The 13,655-nt window shown below is 41.8% G+C and overlaps 1 protein-coding gene across 2 annotated transcripts in view; it reads left to right on the top strand.

Moving 5' to 3' along the window:
* Positions 1 to 13,655, top strand: part of GALNT2 (polypeptide N-acetylgalactosaminyltransferase 2) — a 192,033-nt gene that overhangs the window by 117,460 nt on the left and 60,918 nt on the right. For both annotated transcript variants that reach the window (XM_077486200.1, XM_077486201.1), the window contains one exon: positions 8,166 to 8,253. In XM_077486200.1, coding sequence (XP_077342326.1) covers positions 8,166 to 8,253 — 88 coding nt within the window. The remainder of the gene's footprint in view (positions 1 to 8,165; positions 8,254 to 13,655) is intronic.

The raw sequence follows: 13,655 nt of genomic DNA on the forward strand, positions 1-13,655 counted from the left end.
CTCCTTCGGAATCAGTGTTATAGCGGCTCGGAGGGCGTCTCTACTCGCTCCATATTCTGTGCCTAGATTATTTATATATCTACAAAAATGAGGTACTAGTATTTCCTTGTATTTTTTATAATAAGTGATCGTGAACCCGTCCGGTCCTGGGCTTTTACCTGAGGCCGTTTCTTTTAAAGCGTTGTAAATTTCCTCTTCTGAGATCGGTCTATCCATACTCTGCCCGTCGCTCTCTGATAATCGCGGTAATTTAGCCTTATTCAAAAATTCTTTAATTTTCTCAGTTTTCCCTCTACCTTGTTCACCTTTCTGGTCTACATTATACAGAGCCTCATAATATTGTTTAAATACTTCCGCTATCTCCCTGGAGGTGTGAGCCATTTTCCCGTTCTTATCCTGGATTTTTCTCAATAAAGTTACTCACTCTTTTTTGTTTTTCACCTGTCTCGCTAGATATTTTCCTATTTTATTTTCCCCAAAATATTTCTCTCTAGCTCTCCCCTCTCGTGACCTTCTTGCTTCCCGATCATATATATCTTTCAATTCCTCCCTCCTTATGATCAATTGGTGAAAGAGGTCCGGTTGCTGTCCCCTTTGTTTCTTGTGTTCTTGTTCCAACCTGAAAACCTCCTTCACCAATTTCTCCTTTTCCTCTGCTTTTTCCCTTTTCTTTCCCGCCCCTATGGATACGAGGATACCTCTGACATAGGCTTTATGCCCCTCCCAAAGGGAGGCACCCGACACCTCTCTGGTATCGTTTGTCTCAAAATAAAACTCTATTTCTTTTTGTATTAATTCCGCAGTTTTTTTATCCTGTAGAAGGTCCTCGTTTAACCGCCAGGTGAATGGGTACTTCTGTATTCCTGGTATCCTCATATTCATTATAATAGGAGAGTGATCTGACAGGGTTACAATTCCTATCTTTGTTTCCAAAATAGTCTCCAACATTCTATGTTCAACCAACATATAATCTAATCTAGAGTACGTCCCATGTACTGGGGAGAAGAAGGTGTAGTCTTTTATTTTTTCGTGTTGTATCCTCCATACATCTATCAATTGACTTTGTCTTAGTCTGGATTTGATCATTTTCAGACCCCTCCCCCTCCCCCCCCCCACACAGGACGTACTATCGTATGCCGGGTCCATGCAAAAGTTAAGGTCCCCTGCCAGTATCACTTCTCCTATTCTGAAATCCGCAAGTCTCCTCAGGATTTGCTTTAAATATCCTATTGGATTTTTGTTTGGACTATACACATTTGCTAAGGTAAACATTTTTTCCCCTAGGTGCCCCTTCAGGAACAGGTATCTACCCTCCGGATCAGTCAGTCTGTCTGTCACCTTAAATTTTATCTCTTTCCCGAACCCAATTGCCACTCCCTTAGCCCTCTTTATTGGCGAATCTCCATAGAACCAGTTCGGGTAGTTATCGGAGTACAGTTTAACATTCGTGTCTTGTGTTAAGTGGGTCTCTTGAAGAAACACTACTTCAGCTTTATATTGCTGTAATTCCTTTAAGAGCTTAATTCTCTTATCAAGAGAATTCAAGCCCCCTTATATTATATGACACAAACCTTATCTCTGTCATCCGAAACTACTTGGAAGAAACATTAATCTCCACCTTCTATGATCTATTTGCACCCCCTCTTCTCTTTTTTTTTTTTTTTTCAGCTGCCAGAAATTAGTTTTCCCCATTCTTCTACCCAAATCCCCCCTCCCCTCCCCCCTTATCCTTACCCCCCCTCCGGCCCATTCCTGGCCTTTGCTTTGCATTGTGAGATATACCCCTTCTGCAAGCCCTTTCTCCCAGGGTTTGACCCCGACTACAGCTTCCCCCTTCTGAGCTCCCCTTCCCCCCCAGAAAGCAAAAAAAAATGCCCCCTGCTGGAAAGGAACATTAGAGCTCAGCTCCCCCTTCTTCAGCAGTCCATCCCCTCCTCCGCCCCCCTCCCCCCCGCTCCCCCCCCCCCTCAATCAAAGAAACACCATTGCATTGAGTAAACTTCTTACCCCCCTCCCCTCTCCACTAAAATTGCATTTCCCATGGATCTAAAGGAATCGTAGGGGTTGGAACTCCTATTTTGTTGCAAAAGTCCTCCAGTTCATCTAAGAACTTAAGCCTAACAGTTCTTCCCTCCCTCTGAACCACAAGTGCTGCTGGGTATCCCCAGCTATATCTTATGTTTGCTCTCCTCAATTGGTCCAGTAGTGGTTTTAGTCTTCTTCTCCGTGCCAAAGTCCCTGGAGATAAATCCATGAAGACCTGTAGCGTTTCCCCTTCAAATTGGACTGAAGATAGTCCTCTAAGTTTACTCCATATCTTAGCTTTATCTTCGAAGAGATGAAATTTTATAATCACGTCTCTCGGTACCTCTTCATTTAACCCTGGGGGTTTCCGGACTCTGTACGCCCGGTCTATTTTTAGCTCTGCATCTTCTGCTTTTCCCAGATTGGTTTGAATATCTTTCCTATTTTCACACTCAGGTCTTCTCCCTGTTGTTCTGGTAAGGATCTGATCCTCAGGTTTTGGCGTCGATTTTGGTTTTCCTGCTCCTCCATCTTATATATTATCTCCCTGTGTGCCTCCTGCATTTTCGAAGCTTGCAATTTTAAATCTGATATTTCTTTGGACTGTCTTCCTGTTTGTTCCTCCACTTCTTCCACTCGCCTCAATAAGTGTCCCAAATCCGTCCTTACTGTTAAGATCTCCGATTTAATAGTGTTTTCTAGTTTCGCAAACATGTCTAACATTTCACTTTTTGTAGGTATTTGCGAGGAAACCCTTGGCTCCCTCCTTCTGCTCTCCGAATCCGAATCCGTCTCCTCTCCGGAGGTGCCTCCCCGTGCCCCTTCTGATTTTCCCGTGTCTTTCTTCCTCTCTCTTACTCCTTTTTGATTTCTCTCAAGCCCAGGGCTTTTTTGGGTTGTTTCCTTTAGATATTTCTGAATTGTACTTGTGTTTAAACTCTCCCTCGGGGCTTTCGGGTCATTCATTTTGGGGTTTCTTCCCCCCCTCATGTTGTCTTTTATTTTTCTCTTCCCCAGGATTCCTCCTTTTGCTTTTGGGAATAGGGGGGGAGGGGCCAAAGTGGAGTAACTACTTCTGCCTGAGATCTTCCCAAAGAGGCGTTAAGTAATAACTTAAGAAATCCACTACTACCGTTCACTCCACCAGCATATATTCACACATATAACTTTTCCACTATTTTCTTGGAGTTTATCTCCTGCAATCAGCATTCGGTACACGGCATGTCACTCATTTACTTCCTGAGCTGTTACACTTATATCCACTTACGTGCTGCGACCATATGGTTTGCTGTTTTGATATATTGTCTGTAAATAAATCACCTGCATTGCACCATCCCCTATATAACGTTTTTTGCAATTATAGTGATTATGTAAATATTAAGTGCCGTCCTTTTAAATCATTACTTATTTGTGGAATTTAATGTCCTTTAATCCACCAAACTGGTTGTTCATGCTGAGCGCAGGTAAGGAGGGGAGCGACTGCAAACAAAATGAGGGTAAAGACACCAGCACTTAAAACTGTTTCATCCTAGGTCCAGCTCTGGATTCCTAGCTGTTCACCTGCTGATAGTATGTTATTTGCAAGTAATTATATCACTCCATGTTGCTCAACTGTCCATACAGCTTAATGCTCGATCCTCCCAGTATTTTTTGTAATAGACAAATCTAAGGAGGGGGAAAGGGGGTGTTTTTTTTTTTTTTTTCAATTCTCTCCACCACTGTTCGTGCTTCTCCCCTTTTTCTACCACAGGTTTATACGATAATATTTTCCCCCTTTTCTCTACTTCTAGTATTTAAGATGCCTTCTCCTTTAAACATCACTTTCTCTAAGATAATATTGAGGTTCTGATGTTATCCCCTTTATCACGCTGTCTATCCATACAAAACACTAGGATAAACGGAAACAACCAAAAAATGAGGGAGACTGCAAAGATAATAGGGGGCAAGGAGGGTAATCAGGGTTAGTCAGCACTCTTTATACTCATTGTGTTTTTACTCAGCTTCTTCCTGGTGCCTCCAGCTTCCGAACTGTACACAATGTTACTCTCCTATCTCTCAGTTAAATTGAATCACTTATTTCAACAGTCCATTATTCTGTCACTTCTTGATCTACATAACAGAGATACAGCCCAGTAACGATCTGACCTTATTTCCAGCTCTTCCTGTTCCATTCAGGGTCCAGCCTTTTCAGCCTTTTCAGGGCGATCATCCTTTGAGAGATCAGAAGGGGGAGAAAGCAGAAGGGGGGGATCCAGGAGGGGCTCCTCCGTCTCCGGTTAGCCTCCTCTCTTCTACCTGCCGCCAGATGGCGTTCTCCTAGTCACGCTGATACCTCTGTTTCAACTTGCCTCGCATTTCACTTTCACTTTCGTTCACCCGGCGGCTAGACAGGCAGGCGAGCAGGCAGGCAGACCGGCGAACCGGCGGGGGGGGGGGTGCCGTCAACAGGTGAGGACTGCTTCGTTTTCCCGGAGCCGAGCGCTCTCTCACCACGCTCCGTACCCGCTGGTATAGCGGGATTTCCTCCGTCCACACATGAGGGTGCCGTAGTCGAGCCCCTCCCCTCACCTCTCCTCGCTCACGTACGCCGCGTCATCACTCCTCCCAAACCAGGTGCCCTATTAATGTTCTAATGACAGTTTATTTAAAATCTTGCTTATTTTATTCTATCTTTAGCTCTTGCTTATTTATTCCTTAAATGTGTCAGTTTTTATACACATTCTAGCATAATCGCATATAATATAGCTTATATTGGACATGGGAGACTGGAGAACCACCGCTTTGTCCCCATAGCGTTCTGCCTTTCTTTACAACATTGACCGTAGTACATCCATAGCTGTCAACACAGCTTTATTGATAGAGGTACTTGTGTGGGCTGGATATTTTCTATACATTACCCTTCAGGCTTGTGATCTTTTTCTTCTAGTGAGTGATGCTGCAGACAAAAAATTGTGTGTGGTCTGCTTAAATACTAGTTTAGATTAGAATATATTGTTAAATTTATTAATATATTTATTGGCAAAGTCTTTTCCTAGAATTAAATACAGTGGGGCAAAAAAAGTATTTAGTGAGCCACCAATTGTGCACGTTCTCCCACTTAAAAAAAATGAGAGAGGCCTGTAATTGTCATCATAGGTATACCTCAACTATGAGAGACAAAATGTGGAAACAAATCCAGACAATCACATTTATTTGCAAATTATGGTGGAAAATAAGCATTTGGTCACCTACAAACAAGCACGATTTCTGGCTCTCACAGACCTGTATCTTCTTCTTTAAGACGCTCCTCTGTCCTCCACTCATTACCTATATTAATGGTACCTGTTTGAACTTGTTATCAGTATAAAAGACACCTGTCCATAACCTCAAACAGTCTCACTCCAAACTCCACTATGGTGAAGACCAAAGAGCTAGCTAAGGACACCAGAAACAAAATTGTAGACCTGCACCAGGCTGGGAAGACTGAATCTGCAATAGGAAAGCAGCTTGGTGAGAAGAAATCAACTGTGGGAGCAATAATTAGAAAATGGAAGACATACAAGACCACTGATAATCTCCCTCGATTTGCGGCTCTATGCAAGATCTCACCCTGTGGGGCCAAAATGATCACAAGAACGGTGAGCAAAAATCCCAGAACCACACAGGGGGACCTAGTGAATGACCTGCAGAGAGCTGGGACCAATGTAACAAAGGCTACCATCAGTTACGCACTACACCACCAGGGACTCAGATCCTGTAGTGCCAGACGTGTCCCCCTGCTTAAGCCAGTACATGTATGGGCCCATCTGAGGTTTGCTAGAGAGCATTTAGATGATCCAGAAGAGGATTGGGAGCATGTCATATGGTCAGATGAATCCAAAGTAGAACTGTTTGGTAGAAACACAACTCGTCATTTGGAGGAGAGAGAATGCTGAGTTGTAACCAAAGAACAGCGTACCTACTGTGAAGCATGGGGGTGGCACCATCTTGCTTTGGGGCTGTTTCTCTGCAAAGGGAACAGGGCGACTGATCCGTGTACATGAAAGAATGAATGGGGCCATGTATCCTGAGATTTTGAGTGCAAACCTCCTCCCATCAGCAAGGGCATTGAAGATGAAATGGGGCTGGGTGTTTCAGCATGGCAATGATCCCAAACACACCGCACGGGCAATGAAGGAATGGTTTCATAAGAAGCTTTTCAAGGTCCTGGAGTGGCCTAGCCAGTCTCCAGATCTCAACCCCATAGAAAACCTTTGGAGGGAGTTGAAAGTCTGTGTTGCCCAGCGACAGCCCTAAAACATCACTGCTCTAGAGGAGATCTGCATGGAGGAATGGGCCAACATACCAGCAACAGTGTGATAACCTTGTGAAGACTTACAGAAAACATTTGCCCTCTGTCATTGCCAACAAAGGATATATAACAAAGTATTGAGATGAACTTTTAATATTGACCAAATACTTATTTTCCGCCATAATTTCCATTATACCATAATAATACCACCATAATAAAATCAGACAATGTGATTGTCTGGATCTGTTTCCACATTTTGTCTCTCATAGTTGAGGTATACCTATGATGACAATTACAGGCCTCTCTCATTTTTTAAGTGGGAGAACTTACACAATTGGTGGCTGATTAAATACTTTTTTGCCCCACTATAGATGTGGCTTCTTGCAAATCTATTCAACTCAGTTCATCCAATGATGTCCTTTTGAAATTAAAGTTGTCGGAGCACTTTTCAGAAGTGTTTAACAGGAGGTGAGGAGTTGATATATCGCCTCCTCATTGCCCGTTTTAACCCCCTAAAGCAGACATTCTCAAGCTTTTCAACATCGAGGAACCATTGAAATAACTTTCTGATCTTGGATGACTAGATCTACAATTCATGAAACATTGGTGTGATGGCCAGTGGGAGGAAAGCTCCTTGTAGTCATTGGGAAGAATTTCCTCCTTTTTAAAGGTTGCTAAAAAGATTATTGGTGTCAGTGGGAACTTAATTGAGAGGCAAAAATTTCTCATTGCTCAAGGAATCCCTAGCAACCATTGGAGGAACTCTAGGGTTCCACTGAGCCCTGGTTGAGAATCACTGCCATAAAAGCTGCTCTACCGTACCTCAATTGCGTGCATTTGCTGGGTGGATGCAGCACAGCCTCATGCCATGGCATGTGTACAACCGTGGTTGGGAAGACAGTAAAATCATGGCTCAACTTTGTGTCATCCAATCCGCCAGACAGATGAACAGATTCCCCATCTGTCTGTTTTTAGCGGATCAGATGTCGGCGAGTGTCATGCCCCATAGAGGGCAATGGATGGTCTGATTGGGTCCGTCTTAAAAAAAAAAAAAAAAAAAAACTTGGCAGGCGAAGCCGATCGGTCTGCCCATATGAAAAAAAGTGGATGTAAACCTCCCAATTTTTTTTTTTTTTAAATAAGGCTTGCACTTTGTACAGTATAGGATTTCATGTGATCTATGACTAGTCTTGCCAAGAAGAGTTAATCCAGCTCTGAATAGTCTTCTGTCCATTTTCATCTCATTGAAAAAAGATAAGACAAAGAAATAGTCCATTTCTCCCCCTTCCTGTGAGTGACAGGTTATTTACATATCTCATGCAGGAGCCTCAGAGACCCATTCTGTGTACTTCAGATCCCCGCCTCCTATCTTCTTCTTCTTCAGCTCTCCCAGGATTAGTTGCTCCACACCTCAGCATGATTGGGCATGCTAAAGTCATATGGTGACTTTTCTGGTTTTTGACTGGATGTTAATGATCATAGCAGAAGTTCAGTGCAAGAAATACACAGGAGAAAATGCATGTTGACAAGGGAAGTGCAGAGGTGGGCGGGGAGTCTATTGACATCACGACTCCACCCACTAAGCTTCGGGCAACAGACTCACCCACAGAATATGCAGTTTTTCGGGTCACATAACAGACAGACAGAGGAGACATTTGACAGGTAAGGATACATGCAGAAGGTATGAATATCCTTATAGATGATCACTATAGCAGTAGTTTAGAAAGGATGAGAGTGGGTTTACATCCACTTTAATGGTAAAAAAATTTTTCGCTTTTTTATTTATTTACTTATATATACAATATTTTTAAATGCCACATTTCTAGTCTGTACTCATTTTTTTGAATTTTTTTTTTTTCACTTCTTTTAGGACAAAACTAGAGTTGTATCCCCAATAATTGATGTGATTAATATGGACAACTTCCAGTATGTTGGGGCATCGGCAGATTTAAAAGGAGGTATGTAGCATATTAAATACTGGAGGTTTTATAAATATTTGCATTTACAGTTATGATAAAGCCAAGCATAAAAAGTTTCTCACCCTGCGTTCTTTATTGTTACAACTGAGAATTGAGCACTGAGGGGAAGCATGTTGAAAATTGTCAGCTTTTTGACCCCATTAGCCATTAGAAAATTGTTCCAAAATCAAACTTTTTGCACATGAAATGCTACCTGTTTATGACCAGCCAGGGAGTCTCTTGCAGAGAACCTGAATTCATTAACCACTTCAATACCAGGCACTTAGACACCTTCCTGCCCAGGCCAATTTTCAGCTTTCATCGCTGTAGCAATTTGAATGACAATTGTGCGGTCATACAACACTGTACCCAAACAAATGTTTTTATCATTTTGTTCCCGCAAATAGAGCTTTCTTTTGGTGGTATTTGATCACCTCTTCGACTTTTATTTTTTGCGCAACAAATAAAAAAAGACCAATTTTTGAAAAAAAACACGTTTTTCTTTTTCTGTAAATTTTTTTGTAAATAAGTGTGTTTTCTTCTTCAATGACTGGCACTGATATGGCTGCACTGACGGGCACTAATAAGGCAGCACTGATGGGCACCAATGAGGTGGCACTGACACTGATGGGCACTGATATGCGGCACTGATGGGCACTCATAGGCTGCACTGATCGTCACTTATGGGTGGCACTGATGGGCACTGGGTGGCACTGATACTGATGGGTGGCATTGCTGGGCATCACTGAGTTCATTTGTTATATGATGGTGCCAGTCAATGCCTATTTGTGGGCACTGATTGGCACAGATTTGGCTGTCATTTGCACATGTGGATGGCCATAGTGTACATACCTGGCCATCCACATGTTGCCCCCGTTCCTCGTGGTCCTTGGGGCTTCCCTAATGGTCTAGTGTGGGCATCCGAGGGGGTCTGCGCTGATAAACAATCAGCGCAGACCCCCCTTGTCGAGAGAGCTGTCGATCTGTTCTCTACTCGCGTCTGTTAGACGGGAGTCAGGAAAAGCCGATCAACGGCTTTTCCTATTTACATCATGATCAGCCCTGACTGGACATGGGTGTGCGGCGGCTGTTATCCTGAAGGACGTCATATGACGCCTAGTCAGGATAACAGAACCACTTCCCAAACATCAATCTGCTATTGACCGGGTGGTGAATTGGTTAAATATGATGTCCTTAGTTGTATGCACCCACCACCAAGTAACACAGGCTTGGCCATACATTATACTTTTCTTATTTAATTTCCTTTAGATTTACCTTCAACTATGTAGTTCAAGGGCTTGCCTGATTGCATATTGTGTTTTTAAGGTATGAACTCCTATTATATGGTTTTGGTAAATTTAAAGGAACATTTTACAATAAAATGTGTATAGTATATGGCCAGCCTAACATGCATGGACATATATTTCATAGCTCTAATAACCTTTACAAATACCAATTTAATTATATTAATCTAAAGGTAATTTAAATAGGGTGGTTGTTGCGGAGGGGAAAAAAAAAAAGCATTTAGCTGCAGTAAGCTGACTTTCTGTCTAGTCTGTTCATGAAATTGAGCTATGCAGCAATCCGCTTATGCATAGCCTCAACAGACCAAAATGATGTAATGCAGTAGATTGCATTAAGCTAAAGTAAAGTTAAAGTGGAGGGCCACCCTGAAAAACAAAAATACATTAAAATTTGGCAAAAAAATCAGAAAAAAATAATTTGTTTTTTTAAAACTTACCAGAAATGCCTGTTGCTAGGCATATCGTCCTAATCTGCCTCTTCCTCCTCCGCAGTGATCTTCGGTCTTCTCTCCTTTTTGTGCGGCGTCTTCTGGGTAATGGGTCGCGCTGTGTTCTGGGAACTGTGTGTCCCAGAACACAGCGCTCCCCGTTCACAAAGCTCTGCACGACTCGCGCATGCGCAGTAGGAAACGGGCAGTGAATCCACAAGGCTCCACTGCCGGTTTCCCTTAATTAAAATGGCGGCGCCGGGACCCGAGGGACGGGTCAGCCTTCGGGCGGCCGACATCGCGGGCGCCCTGGACAGGTAAGTCTGCTTATTAAAAGTCAGCAGCTACAGTGTTTGCAGCTGCTGACTTTTAAAAAAATTTTTTTAAATCTGGCTCTCCTCTTTAAGAACATCAGAAGATTGTTACGGTCTAACCAGTGGTAACAGTTTGTACCTCTGCAAGGAGGTTCATTTAGTTGTGTTTCAGGTTGGGTGCAGTTTTATATTTTTTCTTTTCTATATTAAATTTTTACATCCTTGAATAAATGGATCACTATTGTCAATCCAATTAATATTCTGTACTTTCTGAAAGCGTATTATGGTTTAAAAAAAAAAAAAGGAAAATCAAAACGCCTCCATCCCACAGAATGCTTCTATGTGGTACATTTAAGAATTAAGAGGTTTAACCCTTCCAGTGCCAGGCCCTGTGTTCCACTTTTAACCACTTGACCACTGGGCACTTAAACCACCTTAATAACCATACAACAGTCATACAACATTGTACCCATATGAAATTGTTGTCCTTTTTTTTTCACACAAACAGAGCTTTCTTTTGGTGGTATTTAATCACTGTTGGTTTTTTTATTTTTTGCTCTAAAGAAAAAAGAAAACAAGAAAAAAGACTGAAAATGCTGTTAAAAAAAATAATAAATCTCGCACGGTACTTGCGCAGCAATTTTTCAAACGCGTTTTTTGGGGAAAAAACTGTTTTGTGCTTTACAAAAAACTAAACTGTAAAGTTAGCTCAATGTTTTTTCATAATGTGAAAAATGACGTTATGCCGAGTAAATAGATACCTAACATGTCACGCTTCAAAATTGCACACGCTTGTGGAATGGCACCAAACTTTGCTACTTAAAAATCCCCATAGGCGACGCTTTAATTTTTTTTACTGGTCATGTGGTTTGAGTTAGAGGAGGTCTAGGACCAAAATTGTTCTCGCTCTAACGTTCGCAGTGTGGTTTGAACACCATTTTCATATGTGGGCGGGACTTGCGTTCGCTTTTGCATGCGAGCACATGGGGACAGGGGCGCTTTCATTTTTTATTTTTTTGTACATTTTACTTTATTTTAGTTTTGACGCTTTTTTCCCCCCAAAAAGATTTTTTTGATCACTTTTATTCCTATTACAAGGAATGTAAATATCCATTTTAATAGGAATATGGCACGACATGTCCTCTTTACAGTGAGATGTGGGGGTCAACAAGACCCCACATCTCACCTCTAGGCTGGAAAGTCTGAAATAAAAAAAAATAAAAACACAAAAAACTATCCTGGCTTTGATTGTAGCGGTGAGTCGGTAAAAGGGGGGGGGGGGGCGTCTCCTCTCACCTCCCGTAAGAACTATCAAGCAGCAGAACAGCCGTTATGATCATTCTTATGGTGTAGGAAATTGCCGGATAAAAAACCTGATATCTGAATGATGCCTGCAGCTGCACCCATGATATCCCCGCACAAAGTCAAGGACGTCATATGATGGCCGGGAGAAGTGGTTAAAATGTTTTTTGTTTTTGTTTTTTTACACAAAGTTGTCCATTTATGCAATATTTCTAACACATAGCATGTACATACCAAAAATTACACCCCTAAATAGATTCTCCTACTCCTCCTGAATACAGCGATCCCACATGTGTGAGACTTCCATAGCCTGGCCACATACAGAGGCTGAGCATGTCTGGATATCACCAAGTATGACTGGTTATGGCTGGGTATGGCAGAGCATGGATGGATGGATGTGACTGCAATTGTCACAGCGGATGGCAGCAGCGATGTGGGTTGGATCTGCAGTGCCCACAGTGCTACTGCCATCCGCTTTCTCCCCCTCTCCTCTCACAATGTACCGATCGGTACACAGAGAGGAGAGAGGAACCGGCGTCATGACGACGCCGGTTTGTTTACAAGTGAAATGCTCCATCATTTGACAGAGCGATCACGTGGTAAATGAGCGTGATCCGTGATCGCTTTTTTTTTTTTCTTACAGCTTTCAGAGTTTGCAAAAGACCCCCCTAAACCATATATTTTCTAAAAGCACATGAGAAGTAGAATAAAAGAAAATGCTACTGATTTTTAGGGCCTTGTAATATTAGTTTATAATAACTATATTTTCACTAAAAATACACTTAAATCATTATTAGCAGATACAAGCACAGCGAATTTTACAATTTCTGCTAAAATCCTACCAAATGTGGTTAACCAGTATTGAGTTAATAAATAACAAATATATTTGTACATTTTTAATGGTGGCTTTTTGCAAAATTGTGATAATCAAACGTTCACAAAACTGTGAATAACCAAATTTCTCTAAAAAAAAATCAAAAAATCTAAAAAAAATCAGAGTTTTCATTTTTTACTTGCAGCTTTTCGAGTTTGTAAAAGATCCTCCACAGGGCCATGTTTATTTTTCCTGGGCACATAAACATGGCCCTTCTGCATGCTGTATGGGCTTGTGTGCCCCTGTGAATGAGCCTTAAAGTCTAGTACACATGAGCCGAATGCCGGCCGGCATTCAATAGAAACCAGCTGACATTAGACCGGTTTGGGTACGGTCCGTTCAGCCAGCTTCTGTCAAAGGCTCATGACTGAAAAGGTCTGCTGACCAGAGTGCTCTTGCGGGGGACGTCTCCCTGTCCGAACCCAATAGAACAGCAGGAGAGATCACTGTACTAACATTGGATTGTTAGTACCGTGGCTCTAACCCGAGCAGTCAGTTTTTTTTTGTTCAACCCAGCATACAAGGCTTTAATGTGTTTAAATGCAATTAGTGTAGATAGCTGCATCTGTGCTGAAAAAATAATCCTCAAATTTTTTTTTGGCCAATTTGCTGAAACCAAAGTAGTGGGACACAAAAAAGTGAGTAAAGTTCAGCTTTGAGTACACTTTTTATGAGTTGCATGAAAATTATGTAATTTCCAAATTAAGACAGTGAATACAGCAATTTTAATAAATGTTGAAAACAAATATCCTTGTATTACTTATCCTTTCTTTGCCATTTTTCTTTTTTTATCCAGTTTGGGTATACCTCAGTGGCCTTTCTAAAAGGGGAATGTGAAAAGGATGTCCAGATAAGATTGTGATTGTAAATAAGATTATAAAGGGTCCGAAAGCCTTATCCATTGAGTCAGACAGTAGTATTTCCTCCAGGGAGTAAGCTAGCTCCTAACAAAGAGTGTCAAATTGGATTAAATATGCATGACAAGCAAAGCTAATGGCTGTGGGAGCCAAAGGTGTTTTAAGCCGCTTGGCCATATAAAATGGCGATATGCAATTTATGCAACTGACTCAGTTAAGGTGATTCTAAAGGTTCCAATGTAATTTTTTTGAAAACAATCATGTTTTATTTACCTGCTCTGTGCAGTGGATTTTCACAGACTGGTCACCAGCCTCATCTTCTA

This window comes from Lithobates pipiens, unplaced genomic scaffold, assembly GCF_037356315.1.
Source record: "Lithobates pipiens isolate NorthernLeopardFrog02 unplaced genomic scaffold, aLitPip1_a1.2 Scaffold_18, whole genome shotgun sequence".
NCBI lineage: Eukaryota > Metazoa > Chordata > Amphibia > Anura > Ranidae > Lithobates > Lithobates pipiens.